Genomic DNA, 22333 nt, shown 5'->3' on the forward strand with positions numbered 1-22333 from the left:
GTGAGGGGACTGGTGGTGTCTTCTGTCACTCTCTGGGGGATAGAAGGAGAGTCTGTTTCAGGCTCAGTTGTGGGCTTTGGTCAGCTGCAGATGAATTTCATGGATAATTCAGGAAAATGAAAATGGACTTGGGTCATGCTTTGTGACAGACCAAAAACTAAGATGCAATGTTACCAATGATACCATCATGATCCCAGAATGTAATGCAATTTTCATAATTGGAAATTAGTACTTAAAGACACTAAAGTTAGAAACAACAGCCCCAATGAGTCATTTTGTATTGTTTACTAACAAGAATCATTTTTCATGATTCCTTCATGGTCCCAGCAATTATGTCTGTCGAAAGTACTGTGTTTCCTTTTTTTTTTTTTTTTTTCCCCTTTAGAGGTTTGCCAATTTTGACCAACAGGAATGGATAATAAGATTGTGCTTTGAGCAAACTTTTAAAAAGTATGTTGGTACTTTTTATCAATGCTCGTTTAATGCACTGTCATTTTAGGAAAGTGATTCCAGCTCTGTTTCCTGGTATCTCTGGTAACAAATGTGTGGATATATCAGAAATAGTATTTGTTTATATAAAAATATATTCCTCGTGCCTTTTGATTCTTCCCCGATGAAGCAGGCATGTTGCATTTGATATGCAGAGGGTAACAATTGGTCCATTTTAGTCAATTGCCTAAAGAACCCAGTTCACCTGGGTGGCTCAGTCGGTTGAGCACCGGCTCAGGTCCTGATCTCAGGGTCCTCAGATTCAGCCCCATGTAGGGCTCCTCGCTCAGCGGGGAATCTGTTTGAGATTCTCTCTCCCATTGTCCCTCCCCCTTCCCTGCACTTACAAGCAGCCGCTCATGCTTTCTCTTTCTCTCTCCCAAATAAATAAATAAATACAATCTTTAAAAAAAAAAAAAAAACCAGTTCCCACCAGGTAAAACAACCTTCCTTTTTCTCCCCTTCCTTTCCAGCCTGTACCCTTAGTATATTACTTGTAAACACTGCCGTGGAGGGTTTGGGTGCTTTAATTGGTGCATCTAAAAAGATGGACAAAATTAACCATTTCCAAGTGACCAAAACCAGTCTGCTCCCTTACTTGGAAGATTACAGAAAAATTTGCCTTTCAGTACATTAGATCTGCAGCTACATTAGTTGTCTCTGTGCCTTTGGATTTTGCAAAAGGAAACTGAAATCCAGCAAGTCGTATTAGGAGCCCATTCAAAAAGTGAACAAAAAAGCAAATGAAAACAACCCAGAACGAAGTGGTGTATTTTTCACTTTGCGTTTTGTAGGCATAAGTCCCCTCTTTATAATTTGCTATTTTTTCTGAGAGGTGGTGGATTTTCACTTCAGAGGCAAACAGAATCATGACAAGACAGCCACAGGATCCTGCAACAGAAGGAACAAACAATGTGTTGGCACAAATATTTCCTGATTGTAAGGGAGAGGGAAGGGGGTCAGTGTGCAAACTAAAGAAAGCCTTTACCATCATCCTCATTTGCATTCTTCTGCAAAAAATGCATCATTTCAAATTGGTAATCATGAGCCTGATTCTCCAACTGGTGGGTGGTAGGGCCCAAGTTATATCTCTGCATGAAGACTTGGTGAGAGGGGGAAGGGGAGAGCCTAGCTGATCTCACCAAGGCTGGGAGATGTTCTTTTCTGATGATGAGAAGACTGCATTGCTGGGGACCTTAAGAGCACAGTGGTGGAATGAGGCTACAAAGCAGTCACTGCCGTGATGTGGCTTTAAGAGAACAAATTTATCTATATTTCACAGGTTACATAGAACAAATGTCAGTCATACAGCCCTGTCGTGGAAGAGCCTAGGGCTTCCTTCAGAAGGGCAGCTTGCCTTCCTCTCTCCACCAGCTTCCACCTGGCCATAGCTGCACACAGGAGTCCCTGGGCAAAAGGAGCCATAGATAAGGTATTGAGGCAAACCGTATTTGTTCTCCATGTTCCTAACAGAACTCAGGATTTTTACCTGGGCATGTGGCTGCCTTGAATAAAGGCTACATTTTTGGTTGAGGAGAGGTGGGTTGTAGGAGCAAGAATGTTTCCTTGAAGTCTGCGTGTATCAGCTCTTTCTTTTCCCCCTCCTCCTTCCGGTAGCTGAAATATGGATGCAATGGCTGGAGCTCCAGCAGTATTTTGGAGCAGGTGGCCTCAGAAATGCAAGCCATATGCTATAGAAAAACAAGAAAGGCAGAGTCTGGATCCCAGACACCTGGAGCTATCAGACCAACCATGGACTTCAAATTCTAGGTTTTTATGTGAAAGGAAAACAAATCCCTATTTTGTTTAGTCCACTGTTGTTATTTCTGCTTCATTTACCACTCATTGGTAGCCTAATCTAATCTTAACTGGTGCAGCTGAAGTCTGGGGTGAGCTCTCTTCAGGGAGGGGCTCTTCATACTCAGTGCTGCCTGGAAATTCTGATAGGTCCTCTCCCACTGAGGATACAGAATGGGAGACCCCCAGATGGGCAGATGGCACAGGGGGCAGAAGCAGGCGACCAGGTTAGGAGCACAGTGGGTAGCCCAGGATGCCGGGGACTTCCATGGCTAGTGCTGCTTGCCAAGCCAGCACCTTGGGGTTTCACTTAATATGAGACTTGCTGAGATGCCCTTCGACTTAGGTCAAACCAGTTTGGATTCAGACCCTGATTCTTCCTCTTATTCTGTGAAATTAGACAATTTGAATCTCCAAGTCTCCATTTTCTCATGTATAAAATGTGGATAATAAATGTGGTGCCCAATTAGCATTTGTCATTAAAATTGACACGTATAAATGTTTACTAATAGTAGCTCTTTCTATGAATTTTAGGTTTTCCTCTCATCTTGCAAGTCCTTACCATAATCCCTTACCTTGCCCCACCACACACCAAAGAAACCTGACTATACCAGATAGGCCACCCAAAAGAATGCATCACAGTGCTTGTTCCTCCAAACACTCTCCCATTAGGTTTATGACTCCTTTAGGAGGGGTAAGTGCTCCTCGCTCTTCAATTACAGTTAATTCAAACACTCTGGGAGCAGCAGCACAGTGGCTTGAGTTCCATTCATTAATTCACTCATTCATTTATTCTATTTGACTTGTTATGTGCCAAGCACTGGGACAGTGGTGGAGATTTCAACATTAAAGAAAATGCATATGATTTCTCCTCTAACAGAGAGTATAGTCGGACAGGGTAAGACAATTACAAACCCGTTGCACTGAGTGTAAGAGCTGGGGAGGGACAGATGGCTGTTACTGAGAGGGTGGGCAGCATCATGGAAGGTTCTTTGGAAGCAGCTACAGGAAAAGTCAGCTGAGTGAAGGGAGGCTGGACTATGTGGGGAGAGTCGTCTGGACATGAGGAGCTATAATGCAAATGATGTCCTCCATTCTTTTCCCAAAGGCCAGGTTTGGGTTGGGGTTGAGGAAGAGAATGGATCGTGTGAGGGTAAGGGGTGAGGGGTGGGATAAGCAGAGAAAGAGAAATCACATTTTTTCTATTTTAGAATTTCACAGAGGACTGGCCCATCAGCTTGATCACCATATATACCCCCTGAATAATCAAATGATCTCGTTTTCTTGAAACTTCACTTCTCACCAGCCTTAGAGCAGCAGTCGAGAATATTCCTTTGTAAAATTGGTCAGCCTATTTTTGTATTCTGAACTTAAAACCAGAGTTCTCCCCTGGCAAAACCGTATTATTCCTTTCTTGTTAGATCCAACAAAAAGGCTGCAATGCTGTTTTCTCTTTATCTTTTATTTGAAAATTGTGGAGAAAATGCCATTGCTTTTACCAGAAGAACCTTCTTTGTCTGAGGAGATGGTGAATTTCAGACAGAAGCGAAACACTGTATTTCCTTAGCGCTTGAAAGGAAAATTCAAGCTCAGTTTCCTTTTCAAGTTGTTAAATATTTTAAAGGTACTACTTTGTTAAGGAGACAGCATCATAGTGAGACTGTATTTCAAATTCCTAAAGTAAAGGTTGCGTGGGGTATCTTCAGACTCACAGCCTTTCTCCACGGCAAATCGCCCAAGCGTGCGAGCTCCCAGAACAGAGTGCATGGTCCGGTAGTTGAGAGGATGGTCTGGGATTCTGCACTGGATTCTGGAGTGGACCGTGAGGTCACCCTTGTCATTTCAAAGGTGGAGCATAGCTACCTAGCTTGAGTTTCTGCCCCCCTCGTGACTCTGAAGAGAAGCAAAGGGAAATGACTCACCGTGACATCAGGGTATTTTTGCTTCCCTCTGTCCGTGGCTCTAAAAGACATGTGGGACCAAGGATAACTACGATTTATGGACCAAAGAATACTCATGAAGTTTATCTTCTCTTTGTGGCCTGGCTACTACACACTTCTCACGGAGAGAAGTGTGTAGGGGATGGGAGCGAGGCTGGAAATAGGGCTTGGCACTTGTCTAACATGCCCTTCAGTTCCCAGCAAGAGGGCCCCTGCCTTGGGTCCCACAATTGGAGGGTATTACTCGCTCTCTTTCTTCTAGAAAGACCCCTTCTCACAAGGAGAGAAATGTCCATTGAAGTCAATGGGATGAGCCCGTCTTCTGCCTTTGACCCATGTTCTAGACCATACCCTCGGGACCTGGGAGTTCCCTCCCCAAACAGCTTTGAGCATATTCCCAGGACCGCATGAGCATCTCATCTTCCTTGGACAGATTTTGTGGCTGATGATGCAGAGCTTCGAGGCCTGAGGATGCCCAAGGAACAGCTATTCCGAGGGCACTGTTTGGATACTCAGGGTATCCTGAGGCCCATTACAGGGCAGTGCAGTGGAACCAAGCAAGGGGAGGGAGGTGGACAGACAGCGGCTTGTTATCCTCCATCACTACACTCAGGTCCAAAATTCTAAATGTGAATCTGGCCTTCCAGGCCCCTATGGAGAGATGTTTGTCAAAGCAGGAGGATAAAACATGTCTCATTGAATAGTTTATTTGCTTATAATTTTAAAATGTTTGAACATGGGGTAGGTGGGCTGTCATTAACACTTTTGCTCAAGGCCTCTCCAATGTTCGGATAAGGTCTGCATGCTTCCTGCTTCCTTCTCCAGGTTATCCAGGCATCTGAGGAGTCCAAACTCAGCGGGGGTCACTGGGACAGATGCCTCACTCGTTCGTCTGACCAACATCACTCCTGCTTATCAGAAAGGTGAGAGCACACGAGATGTAGGAAAGCCTGCCAAAACTTGCTCCAGCTAGAATTTGGAACATAACCAGGCACAGGACCCAGGTTTTGCTGCCTTGCCTCTCACTGAAAGACCAGCCATTTTCCTTTATGTGTTTGATTGCCCTGCCATCTGGCTGGAACTGTAATATTTTTCCCCCTTTAATGACTGATTACTGAGTTAATCCCTGACTGAAAAGGATAGCTGAGTTATATGGCTGTCACACAATGAATTACCAGTCAATTAACAAACATTTGTAATGTGCTAGACACTGCACACTCATGACCGTCCTCTGGCAGCTGTTGGGGACTGCAGAATTGGATGCCTCTCTCCTCCAGCCCTTGCGATATACAGAGCAAAGGGCACAGCCAACGGGAAAGCTGCCTCTTCATCCATGGCTGACCCTGAAGCTGACTATGCTTTTAGGGGTTGGAATGTCCTGTCAGGATCCGTGGGGGACCAGGGGACCTGGGGTTTCAGTGAAAATATGTGCTCAGGGTTTAAAAAAAAAAAGAGCTTTCATACATTCTCCTATTATCACCAAGATTGTATTTTGGGAAATAATAAATTAGAATTTCAGTTCCATTTAAAGTAATGGCCAACCTTTCCAGAAAGCTAGCACGTCATCTTTAAACTCTCTTATAGATGACAAATATTAGAGGCATTCCATTTCCTCCACAGAATGATAAATTGATAATTTCCTTCTTTAAGGAGTCTTGAAAGATGATAAATGGGGGCGGGAAAGCCACAGCTTTGCAGGTGTAGGTGCTAATTTTCTGTGAAATCATGCAATCTCGGTAGAGAGCCAGCCAGCAAAGGTGAGGTCTCCAGCAATAATTTCTTCCACAAATAAAAGGAGTTCTGGGTGCCAGTGATATGGAGACCAATGGCTGCCAACCAGAAGAGGGGCAGAGGGACAAGGAAAGCAAGCAAATACCTAAGAGTAGATTTTGAGGTTGTGATGGGGAGCAATCTGGTCACATGTTTCCGAAGAGCCGGGTCCTCTCTTCGCGTTCTACTGGGGAGTGAAAGAGCCCACCTCCGACTCACATTTTACAAATGTCACATTGGTGAGAGTGGGATTGGTGTGGAGAAGAAATGACCTAAAAACAGCAGTCTTTCTCGAACCTGAATTGCCTTTCAGAAAAGACTACCCTTTGTTGCCAGGAAAGGCACAGAGCTGATTCTGCTTTAGTCGTTTATCAAACAAATACTTATTTCATGCCTAGTGCATTGCTGCAGGCACTGGGGTAGAGCCCCGGATGCCCCCACAGAAAACCCTGTCCTCGGGGCCCTGCTAGTGGTGAGGACAGTGGAAAAGTCAACCAACAACAAGGCCAGCAAGGGCACTCCAGTGCTTATCAGAGCATGATTTGCTTGCAGGAGAATAAGGGGGTGGGCGGAGGAGGCCTCAGGGACAGGGTGATATTTTAGGCCTCTTAAATGAAGTCAGGACTGAGAAAGTAGATAACTGAGGGGAATAGCATTTCGGGGTGAGGGAACAGCCTGTGCGGAGGCCCCAGGGGGTCTGGGCCGAGAGAGAGGCAGGGAGCCGGGCAGAGAGGAGTAAGAGGTGAGTCGTGTGTGGGGCTGTGGTGGGCAGAGGGGGGTTGGGGGGACCAACAGGTGGAGTTTGGACGTCCTAGCAAGGACTTGGCTTTCATTCTAGATCATACAGAAAGGAAGACTGTGGCCCAGTACGGGGCACATGTTGGATGTGGAATTGGATGGCTCTTTTCTGGCTCCCTCAACATGAGTAACCTGGAGCACCGTCCTCTTGTTATCCTGCTGCCCCCTGCACCTCCGAACAGGAGCCCTGGTCCTTTGCCATCACAGGCTGGCTGGTATTACTTCTCTCCTTCTGTGGCCGCCTTTCTAAAGTCTATGCTGAGCTACTAGCAGTATGTTTTTATTGCTGACTTCTTCTACCACCAATCCTGTCCTTCCTCAGGTCCAGTGGCTCCGATACCTGGACATCCCTGTATCTGCTTCTTGGACTTCGGGTAGGTGCTCCTAGGTAAGGATGGAAGTCAAGACCAGGTAGCCAGTGACCACCGGTTGCAGAATAATATGCCCTAGACCTTGTACAAGGGCTGGGATACTAGGAGTACTAAAGTTGATATATAATGCAAGCCTTCTTCTATTTCTGTCCTGCTCTTTATTTTCTCATGTGTTTCATGTGTGACTGTGTTTATTTATGTTCTATGCCACAGCTAGAATAATAAGAATTAGGCCCATATTAGGAATATTCCCCTTTTATTTATTTATTTTTTAAAGATTTATTTGTTTTTTGGAGAGAGAGAGAAAGAGCAGGGGCAAGAGCAGAGGGAGATGGAGAGAGAGAATCTTAGGCAGACTTCGCGCTGAGTGTGGAGCCTAACAGACCGCTCGATCTCATGACCCTGAGATCATGACCTGAACCGAAATCAAGAGCAGATGCTTAACTGACTGCACCACCCAGGTGCCCCAGAAAAGTCCCCCTTTTAAAGGAAAGCAGTCGTTGTATTTGTTCACCTTGCTTGGTATAACTCATAACATGATGCTCTATTTAAGGGAAGACACAGTAAATATAATTTGCAGTAAGTCAGCATTTGGGGGGCGCCTGGCTGGCTCAGTGGGTTAAGCCGCTGCCTTCGGCTCAGGTCATGATCTCAGGGTCCTGGGATCGAGTCCCGCATCAGGCTCTCTGCTCAGCAAGGAGCCTGCTTCCCTCTCTCTCTCTCTGCCTGCCTCTCCATCTACTTGTGATTTCTCTCTGTCAAATAAATAAATAAAATCTTTAAAAAAAAAAAAAAGTCAGCATTAGGGAGGTTTTTATCACCTCTAAAAGGCCTGAGTCAATACCCTTCATATCATTTTCAGGGAGTATTTACTGAACTATGTAGGATGTTCTGTGATTGATCCATGGCAAGTCCTCTACCTATCCTGCTCCCTTTTCCTGGCAGATCTGGGACCTCGCCATCAATTGGGAAACTTCTGAAAGGAATATAGAAATAATGGAATAGAATGGAATATAGAAAGGCAGATATTCATACGTCAGAGCTCTGATGTGAAACGAAGGATCTTCTGTGCTCAGCTGCTTCTTCTCCAGGGCCCTCTCTTTCTCTACCTTCTTAATTTGTGTACATCTCTCTCTCTCTCCTGTTGTATTATAAACCTTGGGGGAAGTGTTTTCCCCGTTTGACCCATTCTGCTTTCCCTTCTCATTACCTCTCCCTTTTATGCTTTCAAAAAGCTCACCATTCAGCCATACTCTTGAAATATCCCAGTCTTATAGCCTCAGGAACAAGATGGCCTCTTGGTTTTCCTTCCTCCTTTCTGGACACTCCTAGTCAGTGCCTTTGCTGACCCCTCTTCCTTCCTCCTCATCGGTGTTCTTTAGGGATTGGTCTCACGCCAGTTTTTCTCTATCTACATTCTCTCTCATGTAGATGATCTCATCCATTTCCATTGCTTTAAATAATATCTAGATCCTGACAACTCCTAAATTTATGTCTTTTGTCTAGACCTCTTCTCCGAGCTCCAGACTCATATATCCCACTGGCTACTCGCCATCTCTACTCGGATACCTCTTAGGATCTTAAACTGACATACCACAAATAGAACATTGATTTCCAGGGCCAAGCTCCTCCTCCCAGCTCTTTCTTGCCCAAAACTCCAAGTCTGTTCCTCCCCTTGTCTTATTCATCTTGGTTAATGCCACCACTGTCTACTTGCTTAAGCTACCTGCAAAACGTTTTGGATTTACTCTCAAAATGTTTTTAGAATCCATTCATCTCTCTCCATGTCCAAGGCAATAGCCTAGTCTTTTGCCAGACATTTTTTAAAAGGTAAATCAGCTCTCCGACATCTTCTTAAAATCTTTCACAAGCTTCTCAGTGCGATTAGAATCAATTCTAAAAGATTTACCATGGCTTTTGAGGTCTGAGTCTGACATTAACTGGCATCAACAGGTCTTGCAAATGATTTTTTTTTCCTTGGCCATTTCTCCCTCATTACCTACTCCAGGCCCATGGGCTTTCTTTCAGTTCCTATGGCAAGCTGACCTCTTTCCCTAGACTGTTCACTTGTGCTTTCTCCTCTCCTTGGGTAAGTCTCTGGGGGTCCTCAGCTCCTTTGTATCCTTGGAACTACTTGCTGACCACTGCATCAAAGCCCCCATCTCCCCTTTCCCTTCATTCTCTATTCTAATGTTTATCACCCTTATTGGAATGATTGTCTTCATTAATTACTTAGGTACGCTTTTGTTTGCCTCTCCCACCAGACTGATTCCATGAAGGCAGGACTGTGTGCCTGATGGGTAATAGCATTTAGCACTGGTGCCTATGATAATGGCGGGCACATAGCGGGCTCTCAGTCAGGGTTTGTTGAATAAGGGAAATGTATGCATCTCAATCAGCGGTTCTCAACACTGTCACGCATTAGAATTACCAAGAGAGCTTACAAAAACACCTGTAGGTTCACCTGGGTGGCTCAGATGGTTAAGCGTCTGCCTTAGGTCATGATCCCAGGGTCCTGGGATTTAGTCCCACACTGGGCTCCCTGCTCAGTGGGAAGCCTGTTTTCCCTCTCCTATTCCTCCTGCTTTTGTTCCTGCTCTCCACCAGTCAGTCATTGTGGTATGCTCTCCACCACCAGTCAAATAAGTAAATAAATAAGTAAAATCTTAAAAAAAAAAAAAAAGAACACCTGTACCCAGACCCCACCCCCAGAGATTCCAATTTAATTAACGTAGCACGGGGCCTGGTGTCAGCATTTTTAGCAAGTTTTTCAAAGGATTCTAGTGTATAGTCCAGAAAGAGAATCACTGCCCAAAATGAAGTAAGGGGGACCATAATGGTATTACTGAAATCCTAACTTGGGGAAAGATTTCTCAAATCTAGTTAATAATCGACAAGATGAGAAAGAGCAAATGGATTGAGTTGCGTGTGTCTCGTGAACAATGACAGCGGACAGAAATGCAGCACAAAGAAGGCTGAGGAATGTGATGGACTGAATTTGGAAGCTGTGAGAAGTGGCCCCAACATCTGGTCCAGGAGGGCAACAGATTATCAGGCCATAGCTCGAGCCAGCTGTGGCGAATGAAACCTATGGTGGCCTTATCCACAGGTGTATTTCTTTTCCCTCTTTGTCTCTGGGACCTGGCATGCACAGGGGAACACAGAAAAGGATGCTCAGAGCTCTGTTACTCCGGGCTTGTGGAAGGAAGACACCTTCCCTTTCCTTCTCCCCCATCTTCTTGTCTCAGGATGTCAAACCTTAGGTCCCCATCACCAAGGGGGTGGGCAGTAGACCCGAATGATATCAGCACAAAGAAAGGGGGAATCTTGGGGAACCCAGGGGTGAGTAAGAGAAGAAGAGAATAGAGGTCTAAGGTAGAAGGGGTTTTCCCTGCGGATTGTGAGGAAGGCCACCTGGGCAGCGAAACGGGGGAGGACCCTTGGTGGAAGAGAACTGCCCCTCCCCACTTCCCCCACTGTGGGCCTATAAGGGGGTCTCCAGTGGAGTGCGACTCATGCGGGAACAAAAGGACTTCCTCATACAGGCTCTCCTTTCTTTGGGCGTAAATCTGTTGGCTCAGAGTTACAGGGTTTGGGATGAGGCTGTAGTCCCCATCCGTCCACAGTTAGGATATAGAGCTGGGATCTCCATGAATGTTACAACTTGAGATAAACATTTCCAAAATGCCAGGGGCTTCTGGTTACTGTATGTGGACCGAACCAGAGGAGGTAGTCTGTGATTCAAGAGTGATCTGCTTACCCAAAAGGTCAACAACCATCAGTCTTTTTGACCCAAAACAAACATGCTTTGCTGTCCTGCACAGTTCTTAAAAATTTACTGGGATTTTTGGCACTTAAAAAATAAGGATTTGGTCGTGAAAAAGCAGATAGGGTGCAAACAGTAGGCTTTTTTCTTCTGCAAGACAGATCTAGAGCTAGCTCCTTCTTTTCCTTACTCCTCTTCTCTTCTTTCCCTCATCCACAAACCTTTATTGAGGACCTGCTTTTGCAACAAGTTCAAAGATAAATAAGATACAATGTAAGCACAGGGTCTGTGTGTTCCCGCATATATTTCTGTGCTCAGGTTTTCGTTGCATTAGACTTGGCCAAGGGCTGAGATAAGATCTGGGACTTGGATTAGATTCTGCATTCTCTGAGTCATCTTGCCTTTCAAATACCGTTAGTTCGGTCGTCCGTTAGAACTGTCAAATAATTTGTCTTCCAAATGGGCTGCTCTTCTGAATTTCATTCAGAAGCTGGAGTGCGAGATGGTTGTGCCAGTTAATAAGCTGTTGTATTTCGGCTTCGAACCGCGCTTTTTTCCCTCTGCTTTGTGATGCTGGGTCAGGACTGCCCTGACTCTGGTTCTGCTTTGTCAGCTGCTTCCAGTTCTGTTCTGTCAATACAGCGCTGGGGAGGCGGTGGGGGAGGAGGGGGAAGCAGGATACAGCACTGGTGGGGGTGGGGGCGGGGGTGGGGGTGGGGGAGGGAGGCGGGGGTGGGGGGCGGGGGTGGGGGGTGGGGGAGGGAGGCGGGGGTGGGGGGCGGGGGTGGGGGTGGGGGAGGGAGGCGGGGGTGGGGGGCGGGGAGGCTTTCCAAGCCCTTCCTACTCCCCCAGAGCCACCGCTGGTGTCACTCGACAGCGTCATCTCCTCAAAGGTCTGACACCCAGCGCCCTGGCCTCTCTCAAGCAGCTAAGTTCTGGTAACTCCAAACTCTTCCCTCAGTTCCATAAACCCTGGGAACGGCAGCTGCTTTCTGAGATGACAGTCTCCGAGTTACCTTAGGGTCTCCATTCCATGTCGCCAGTCCTCTAACACCTGTTTCATCGGTTCCTGACAGCCCTGGTCCTCGCACCTGAGCTTGCTTCGGAATCACCTAAAGACTTGTTGAACGCATTGCTCCCCCCCACCCCACACCAAGTGTTTGATGCCAGTAGCAGGTCTGGGGAGGGACCGGAGAATTTGCTTTTCTATCAAGTTTCCAAGTGCGGCAAATGCTGCCGGTCTGGGGAACCCCACTTTGAGAACCACTGCTGATCATTGTATTCCCGTGATCAAAATCGTGCGTATTCCCTGTTTTCTGGCTGGCCTCTGATTGATTTAATGGCCTTCACTAAAATAGCACACCCCCCAGATCTACCGGTTTGGTTTGGTATGTTGAGGGAGCAGGAGGCAATGCCAGCATCCGCTTCTCACCTGGACCCATCCACGGTACAGAATCGCTCTCTTGGTCTGTCTGTCCGCCCCCTGTACCTGCGCTCTTGCTCCTCTGCCCTAATTTCGAAGCCCTCAGCCTTCCTTTACAGAGTTCATCCCACCCCGCTCCGGCTCCTGTCCTACCACCCCTGCGGGCCGGCTCTGCTCACCGCAGCCCATTGAAATTCTGACTTCTCTAACCTGTACAAAGTGCCCACCCGACATCTCCTTCTGGGTTTGCTTTTTCAGATCCGCAAACATATACTGAATTGTTTACTGCACGTAGAGCCTCATGGTGGATGCTCTCGCTGGAGATACAAAGAGGAAAAAGACTTAGTCTGCCCTCCCGGGGTCACCGTTTCTGCACGATTGAAAACTGTGTTATCCGCTGGTGAGAGACGTGAGGGAGAATGGTAGCAGAAACCTCACTCGAGAGAGAACCGCTTTAGTGAAGTGAATTACTAGATTGGCAAGAAGTGGATAAGGGAAGAAGCCAAGAAGTGTGCCCAAGTCTGAATGGATGAAGGCTGGACTGCCCTGTGAGCTGAGGGAGGCCCTGTTGACCCAGGACTGTTTTCTGGAGAGGGAGCCATGCAAGCTTGTGGCTGGCATTGATCTGTGCTAGGGGAAGGGAGCAGGGGCCAGACACAGCAGGGCCTGGCACCCGGGGGCAGCCAAAATGCAATGTCAGAGGAGAAGGAAACAGACTAATAGGACTTTTCAATCTGCTGTTTGCTGGTGTGACTTGTAATCTCTCTCGTCTCCTCATGAAATCCTTAAGAGAAAGGCAGATGCTTCCTGGGAATATGACAAAGTACTAAGTCTTTTTGCAAGTTTAAAATGGGATGAAATCAGAGACCTCCGATAGAAGAATGGCTACATGCAAGTTACGGGTATAGTCTTGATTTTCTCGTGTTTCTCTTCTCCTGGTAAATATATCCTAAGCACCCTGTGGCACTATCCGGGGTTTCTATTCTTTTCCATCAGCCTTAGTTTTTGAGTGGAATGTGTTTACTGATGAACTGGCTTCTGAGCTCAGAGTTTATTTTTTCTCAGCTCCACCTATCATTAGGCTGCACAAAATACCTGTGGGCCTGAATAGGACAACTCATGTGGGCGGAACACTGGTCTTTACTTATTGTGGGTGACTTTTACTTATTTTCCTGATTATAAATAAATAAATGCATGTTACTGAACATTCGGAAATACTAAAAAGCATAAGAAAAAGTGAAAATCACCTATAATTTCACTACTCAGTGGTAATTACTATGAACAGAATGGGACTCTGTGTGTTTGTGTGTGCGTATCTATATGGAGGCTAGAAAGAGGATATGTACAATCCAAATATTTATATACGCTGTCTCTATTTACACATAATCAAATTCAGTTCATAAAATCTTATGATTTTATTTATATTGATAAAATCATATACAGTTTTAGTCACTTAATTTTTTGATACAAGCATGCATCCGTTTGATGACATCTTCAAAGATACAATTTAATGCCAGCATTTATGCATATAAAATATCATGATGCAGATCTAGAATTCCCTATTGTTAGATAATCATGTTTCTCTCCACTTTGGCGATCAAATACAATGCTACAATGGACATTGTGTCTATGTACAGTCACTTCACATTTAGGTAGACCTGTCTTTTGACACCTTGAAAGGCACATTTTTCTGTGTGTCAGAGTAGAAGTTCTTTGAAGCAGAAGTAGAATTTTGTACTCAGGGGCACCTGGGTTGTTCAGTGGATTAAGCCTCTGCCTTCAGCTCAGGTCATGATCTCAGGGTCCTGGGATCGAGCCCCACATTGAGCTCTCTGCTCGGCAGGAAGCCTGCTCCCCACCCCCCACCTCCCTCTTTGCTTACTTGTGATCTCTCTCTGTCAAATAAATAAATAAAATCTTAAAAAAAAAAAAAAAGAATTTTGTACTCACCTGAAATGAAGCTCAAAAGATACAACCCTAGTGGACCATGCAGAGTTTCAAAGGGCTTGCCAAAAGCATTGTACATGAAGAAGGCTGTTCCCACCATGGTCAGAACAACCAGGATAGTGGAGAAGAGGATGACGTTGACGTGGATGCTCACGGGGATGGCTTGGATCAAATCCGGGAAAACTAAAGATAAAACAAAGGTTAGAAGAAATTTCATTAGAGGTAGTCTGCAAATGCAATTTCAAAAATCAAATCCTTCTTTTTAACTTCAAAAATCACTAAAATCCTTCAGATGAATACATTCTCACTTATTAATTTACAGGGGATTTAGAAAAAGGTTTAAACACAGGATTATTTTATAGAACTCACCAGTAAAGACCAACAAGGAGGAGATTTGGGGGAATTTTTTTCTGCCCTTGGTCATATGTAATTACTTAACTAAACAAGTGGTGTCTTTATAACAAAAAACTGTACATATTGATGACCAAACTTTTAATAACATTTCACAGTAGCCTTTTTTAAAAAATCTGTCTTGAAATGACATTTTCAGTTTGAGGATATCTGGGGGAGTTCGAACATCAGGAAGCATTTCTGTTTCCTTTGCTCCAAAAAAGAAAAAATTGTTTCTAGTCCACACCAAGATGAAAAAATGAGGTATTTTCAGTGAACTTCAATATTTTGATGTCGCACAAGCTGTGGGAAAATAATTTCTGGTGATACAAGAAATATTTTCCATTTAGAAAACATGCCAAATCTATTTCTAGATTTTGTATTCAGGACAAGTTTTTCTTGTTTGCAGAGGAAATGAAATACTTTATAAATGTAGGGTCTCTCTTATCTGGTGAGGCATCAGTATTCTTAGCATCAATAAACCTGGCAAGACCAATCCAGGGAAGTTTAGTTTCCCAAACATTTATCAAGTGCTTCTTAACTTATTTACTGAGCACCTAGTATGTGCCAGGCATTGTTCTAGGTGCTGGAAATAGAGCCATAAAACAAGAGAGACAGGTCCTTGTTGTCTCGTGGAGATTATAACCTAATGGGAGTAAACAGACAAGAATTAAACAGGCAAATTTCATAGCTTATCTACAAAGATGGCCACCATCAATTCTTTCCTTCTACACACATGGCGCTTCCCCTTTAGAGGAATTTATTCCTCAGTCCCCTTGAACCTGGGCTGATTTGTGACTGTTCTGTCCAACTGAATATGGCCCCAGAACTACAGCATGCCAGTCCCAGGCTAGCCTCTGAGAAGATCAGCGGTTCCTACGTCTTTTCTCTTGATGGCTTGAGTGGTCATTCAGGAAGTCCAAGTTACTCTGCTGGAGAGAAAGGCCACCCAGAGTAGCAGCAGACATGGGAGGGAAGAGTCTTGGACATCCAGCCAGGGAAAGCCTCTGGGCGACTTCAACCCCAGCTGCTATTTAACTGCAGCCCAAACAAGACCTAGGCAGGTGAATGTAGACCTTTTTCTTTCAAGCCCCTGACCTTTGGGGGGTTATAATGCAATGGTAACACGAAGACACTGTCATAAAATGCTGCCGCTATGCAGAAATGAAACAGGGCAATGGAATTTTGAATGATTGAGTGAGTGGATAAGGGTGGTCAGCAGTTAACACCTGAGCTGTTACCTGAATGCCAGAAAGGAAGCTGCTGTATAAATACCCAAATACCTGGGGAAGAGCATTCCTGGGGAAAGGAACCCCGCTGCAGCAGCAGCACTTGGATGAGGCTGGTGAGTGAGAGCCAGGGAAGTGCCGTTGGGAGACTGGAATCAGACTGCTGCACCCACTGGGTCCTGGTCAGCTGACCTCGGTAAGGAGTTGGCTTTTCATTCTAAATTCACCGGGAAGCTGCACGGGAGCTTCAAGTAAGAGAGGGATGCAGTCTCCTTCGTGATGTGAAAAGATCACTCTGGCCGCTGATTAGCAGGAATGAAGGGGGTGTGGGGCAGGGAGGAGGGCAGCTGTGGAAGCAGGGAGACCCAGAGGAACGGGGTATTCACAGTGGCAAGAGACGGGGGTGGACCTAAGGTGCAGCAGTAGAGGTGGTGGGCAGTTATCAGATTTGGAATCTATCTTGGAGATAGAAGATAGGACCTGTTGAAAGAAGGGAATCAAGGATAAACAACCAAATAAGTGGTGGTGTGATACTGACACAGACAAGTGGAAGGTGTGAGTCTGGGCATGGGAGTGGGAAGTGAGGTTCTGTTTCAGATTTCTTTTTTTAAGATTTAAAAAAAAAATTTTATTTACTTATTTGGGAGAAAGAGAATGTGAGAGAGAGAGCATGAGGGGAGAGGTCAGAGGGGGAAGCACACTCCCCTTTGAGCAGGGAGCCCTGTGCAGGACTCAATCCTAGGGCTCTGGGATCATGACCTGAGCTGAAGGCAATTGCTTAAACAACTGAGCCACCCAGGTGCCCCTCTTTTAGATATTTTAGTTTAAGTTGCTCCTAAGATATGCAAATAGAGGTTCCAAATAGGATTTATGTATCCAGAGGCCAGGGAGAAGGTGGAGGTATTTAGGGAAGTGGTACCAGGGTGAGGCAAGCAAGGTGCCTAGGGCATGAAATTTAAAGGGACAATCACTCTCTGGGGTCAACCCCCTCTAGCACAAGCCCAGGAGTAAATGTCTCCTTAAATTTCAGGACCTAAGGGCCTCCGTGGCCTCATCCTGGTATGTAAAGCCAAAGGAATGGCTATCACCTGTGGAGAAACTGTAGCTAGAGGAGAGAAGGACCCTGAGGCTCCACCACACTGACTTGCACAGGAGAGAAGAGAAATCATCCAAGAAGCCTGAGAAAGAGAGCTTGTGAGTTAGGAACAAGTCCATGGATGGGATAGCAAAGAAGCCAAGGGAAGAAAATGTTCCAAACAATGACATGAATCTATAAGAAGAGGTATGGAATAATCATCAAAATATGTTAGGTGGAAAAAAAAAAAAAACACACCCAAACAAATAGAAATATGCATTCAGGGACAAGCCAAAGGGGAATGTATGTAATATCAAATAATTCAGTACTCACCTGATTTTATTCTCTCAACAACCCACCTACTAACAGGAAAAACTGGGGCTCACACACCCAAGATTTGTACTTAATAAGTGGCGGAGATTTGAACTCCTGTCCATTCTCTAAACCAGCATGCTAGAGCAGCCTCAGGGATAGGCATGCTTATCCAGGCAGACATTTCTAGAAGGCTACACACAAAACTTAAAACAGTGCTTCTGGAGAAGGAGACTGAAGGATATTTCATTATGTACCTTTAGGGTTTTTTTTTTTTTCTCTCTCTTTTTTTCTCTATAGAGATTTTATCTCTAGCTCTATCTTATTTTTCTCTATCTTTATCTCTATCTGTATCTTTCTCTATTTTCATTTTCTCTGTCTTTTTTATTTTTTCTCTATCTTAAGCAATCTCTCATCAATGAATACATAAATACCTAAAAAATAGTAATAATAAATGGATAAATGAAGACTGAAAACTCCTGTGCCTTCTAGATTAAAAGAGGCTTCAGAGACTTAATACTAGATGCAATGTATGGATACTGTTTGTGATTTGAACAGATGCTTTATGAAAGTCATTTTTGAGATAACCAGAGAAAATTGAACATGGACTGGGTATTTGATGGTATTACATAACTATTACTGATTTCGTCAGTTATGTTAATGGTATTGTGGTTGTACTTTAGATTTTTATTTATTTCTTTTTTTTGGTTGTACTTTTTAAAGTCCTTATCAATTAGAAATGATGTGGATGGGTAGGTTGAGAGGTAAAATAAGGAAATTCCTCAGCTACTGGGAGGAATGGCAGAGTGGCAATGTGGATGCTCATACTCTAGGGTGGTAAGCCTTTGCTGTCCCCTCCCCCACCCCCCGGGGTTCTGGGGGCACAGAGTGAAGCAGCTAGTCTTGTTCCGTGATGCCCTGCCCACCTGAGCTCCCAGCTGCTGAGATGTACCATGGATCCAACTTGCTATTCTTAGCTCCATCACCTGTCGACTTGGTTTCTACTAGTAGTTATCAAAAAAACCACGCATGGTCTATCTCCCCACCTGTTAAAAGTGGCAACCTCTGCATCCCTGATAGGGTAGCTAGGTGGAGCCCGTCTGAAAATCAAGGCTGGTGACCAGAGAAACAAAGACAGAAAGAAGTTGCACGGATTTGCCTCCTAGAAAGAAAAGCTAGTAGCTAAAACAAATTGTCACATGGAGCATTCTAATTCTTAGGAAGTCTCTGACAATTTCCACTGTGTTGAGAAGGTGACCCAGCAGGACACTAATCCTTGTGAGATGTACAGTTATTTACACTTTCTCGGGGTTTCTGTTTTTGGTGAAAATGCTCTGAGTCTGTCATGACCAGCCAGAACTCTGGTAACAACCCTTCCATTTTCCAACCAACGTTCCTGTGACTTTTGCTTGGCTGAAGCTGAGAACAGACCGTTCAAATAAATACAGGGAGGTGTCACTTTCATCGTATTGGATATGGTGTATCGAGATGTAAGTTGGTTTGGTCTTTCTGTTCTTTTAGGTGTGGGATTATAACACAGGGAAAGGATTTGAACATTTTGAGCTGTGGCAGGGCTGTCATTAAATCCAGCAAGTCACTTCTGGCCTCCAGAAATTACTTAATTAGCTGTTGACAAGTGAAGGGGACATCAGCTGCCTGCCGATGCCATGTTCGTAGGACAGGATTGGTCCAGTGCGTTCGGAATGACTCCTTGTCTTTCGTTCTCTTCTCACGGATTTCGTCCGCTCTGTGCATGAGTCCATATATCTCGCTCTCCCCGTCCTCAGACCACCCCAGCCCGAGTGCCTTTCTTTTCTCTGCTCTTTCATCACCAAACTTCCTCAAAGAGCAATACCTGAGTAATAATAATAGGACTGAAAATAACAGCCAAAAATTATATAGTATTTGCTAGGTTCCAGGTCTTTACCTATATTACATAAATGAGAAACAAGTCTTTTTATTTTTACAACATAAATTGAAACATAAATGAGAGATTTGAATTTTTTAATTCTTATGACAATATAAAGAAGGGACTATTTTATCGTCAATGTATAGATTAAAAAAAGAAGCCCTGAAGCACAGAGAAGTTAAATTGCCTAATCACACAGGGGATTGCTGCCTTTACCTTTTACTCCTCTTCCTCCTCCCATTTTTAAGATTAAAGTAAAATAAACACAGTAAGAAAAAAAAACTCTCCCTTTTTAGTGGCTATTTCTGTGAATTCTGACACTCAGTTATGCAATCACCACCTCAATCAATAAATAGAACAATTTCACTGTTCCAGAAACTTCTGGTTTCCCCTTTGCCATCCACCTGCCCCCTCACCCCACCTCCAGCTCCGGCACGTGTAGCTTTGTAAGAAACTGGCAATTGTTTTCCAGAGTGACTGTCTATTTCACCCTCCCACCAACCATGTATGAGTCCCAATCTTTCTGCATTCTTGCACTTGGCAGCTTTTTAAAATTGTAATCATTTAAATAGGTGTGTAGTTTACCTCATTTTAATTTTGCTTGGCATTTTCCAAATGACTAATGATAGTGAGCATCATTTTGTGAGTTTATTTGCTTTCTATATATCTTTTTTGGTGAAGAGTGTTGATATCTTTGTGCATTTTTTATTGGATTGTTTCTTATTATTATTGAGTTCTGAGAATTCTTTATGCATGCTGGATATGAGCCCTGTATCAGATAAGTAATTCACAAATATTTTCTCCAAGTATGTGGCTTGTCTGTTCATTCTCTTATCAGTGCCTTTTGAAAAGCAGTTCTTATTTTTATGAATTCTAGTTTATCAATTGTTTTTCTTTTATGTATCATGTTTTAGATGTCAAATCTAAGAAGTCTTTGCCTCATGCAAGGTCACAAATAATATTTGCCCGTTTTTCTTCTAGACATTTTTTAGTTTTAGGATCACATTACAGTCTGTGATCTATTTTGAGTTATTTTTTTGTCTATGGCCAAGGTTAGTTTTTACTTTTGCATATAGATATTCAATTGTTTCAGTACTTTAAAAAACTTAACTTTAAAACTTAACTTTCAGTACTTTAAAAAGACTTAACATGTGACCCAGCAACTCCATTTCTAGATATTTACCTAGGAGAATTAAAAACATATGTCCACAAATGTTTACAGTGGCTTTATTTGTATTTGTCAAAAATTAGAGACATCTTAAATATCCATCAACTGGTGAATGTATAAACAAGCTTTGGCCCATCCATAAGATAACATACTTTTCAGTAATCAAAAGGAACAGAGCATTGGTACATACAATAACTTGAATGGATCTGAAACGCATTATGCTAACTGAAATGAACTACACTCAAAAGGTTGCATGTTGTAGGATTCTGTACATATGGCATTCTGGAAAGGACAAAATGACAGAAAACATCAGTTTTTGTCCCATGTTGGCAGTGAGGGAGGAGATGGATCACAAAAGGGGCACAGGGGAAATTTTGAGGGTGATGGAACTGTTCTATATCTTGACTGTGGTGGTATTTACATGCCTTTATGTATTAGTCAAAATGTGTAGACTGTACACTCAAAAAAAGGTGAATTTTATTGCATGTAATTATACCTCTATAAATCTGACTAAAGCCAAAAAAGAGGGGGAGGCTAAGGTCTGAACTGAGGAGGCCCTTCTGGACATGAACAAGAGCCTCAGCCCAGGTGATTATTTGGCATGAAGGAGGAAAAAGGAGCATGGGGCCAAGAGCCAGGTGCTGGGTTCTAGTCCACCATGTGACCTGGAGCCAGTCAAAAGGTCCCTGTTTCTCTCTGTAGAATGAAGGTGCTCCTTGGGGCAGCCTGGGAAGGGACCAGGCTTTTGAGATCAGAGGAGATTCACACTTCAGCTCCTTTTCTAAGTTGGTGAACTCCCTAAACCTGCATTTCCTTATCTGAAAAGGGAATTCTACCTTTCTCTCAAATGTGTGAGGACTCCATGACCTCAGCATACGGAGTACTTAGCACAGTGTAGGTGCTCAGTAAAATTCTCTATGGTGTGCCCCTTCCATGGCCACCTCCACTGCTGTTCGTGGCTGTCCTTTGTCATCTCCTCAGAGACACTGCTGAGGGGTTCTCTCTGCCACGTTCATTCCCCCCTTTCTTTGCATCAGTCTCATCGGCACACAGTAACATGCTGTCATTTTCTCATCTTAAAAAAAAATATATCAGGGCACCTGGGTGGCTCAGTGGGTTAAACCTCCGATTCTTGATTTTGGCTCATGTCACGATCTCAGAGTGACGAGTTCGAGCCCCCTCCGGCTCTCTGCCCAGCACAAAGTCTGTTTGTCCCTATCCCTCTGTTCCTCCTCCAGCTCACCAGGGCTCTCTCTCTAAATATAAATAGAGACATAAAATCTTTAAAAAAGTAAATCTCACTTAAGCCTTCCTGCTATTACTTCTTTTTTTCCATTTTCCCTTAGAGCAAAACCCCTCCAGGAGTTGGCTGTATTCTCAGTGTCTCCTCCCTCTCGCCACTTTCTTGAACCCACTTGCTCCGATAACTACCTTTCCCAAGGCACCGAAGAGCTTCAGGCTGCCAAACCCAACAGTCAGTCTTTGTCCCCATCTTACCTGGGCTCCTCCATTTGGCACAATGGCTCACTGCCTCTTCCCTGGAAATGCTTCCTTCGCCGGGTTCCCCCACATGACAGTCCCCGGCTTCTGCTGCCTCACTGGCTGCTATCTGGATCTGCTTTGTTGGTTCATCCTCCCCTTTGGCATTCTCTAGGACATGACTCCGTTCTTGTACCTCCTCTCGCTCTTCACTCACTTCCTTGGTGTCCTATCCGGTAGCATGGTTTTTACTAGAAACACTTAACAAAGCGGTATCTCCAGCCTAGATTTCGCCTTCAGTCCCACGCTTGTAAGCCCTCAACTTCCTCCCGAACATCTTGACTGGGGTATTAAATAGGCATCTCATCGTGTCCCAAACGGCACCCATAGTCTTCCCTTCCTCACACTTGCTGCCTTCACCCTTCTTCGCCTCAGTTGCCGGCAGCTCCATTCTTCCTCGGCACCATCCT

General features: G+C 44.4%; 1 protein-coding gene across 1 annotated transcript in view; it reads right to left on the bottom strand.

Moving 5' to 3' along the window:
• Nucleotides 1-1114: 1114 nt before the first annotated feature.
• CLRN1 (clarin 1) overlaps nt 1115-22333 on the bottom strand; it is a 37697-nt gene continuing 16478 nt past the window's right edge. The window contains exons 2-3 of the mRNA XM_044255085.1: nt 14305-14484; nt 1115-1380 (exon numbers count right to left, since the gene is read on the bottom strand). Of these exons, the coding sequence (XP_044111020.1) occupies nt 1115-1380; nt 14305-14484 (446 nt within the window). The remainder of the gene's footprint in view (nt 1381-14304; nt 14485-22333) is intronic.

The sequence above is a fragment of the Neovison vison genome, chromosome 6, assembly GCF_020171115.1.
Source record: "Neovison vison isolate M4711 chromosome 6, ASM_NN_V1, whole genome shotgun sequence".
NCBI classification, from domain to species: domain Eukaryota; kingdom Metazoa; phylum Chordata; class Mammalia; order Carnivora; family Mustelidae; genus Neogale; species Neogale vison.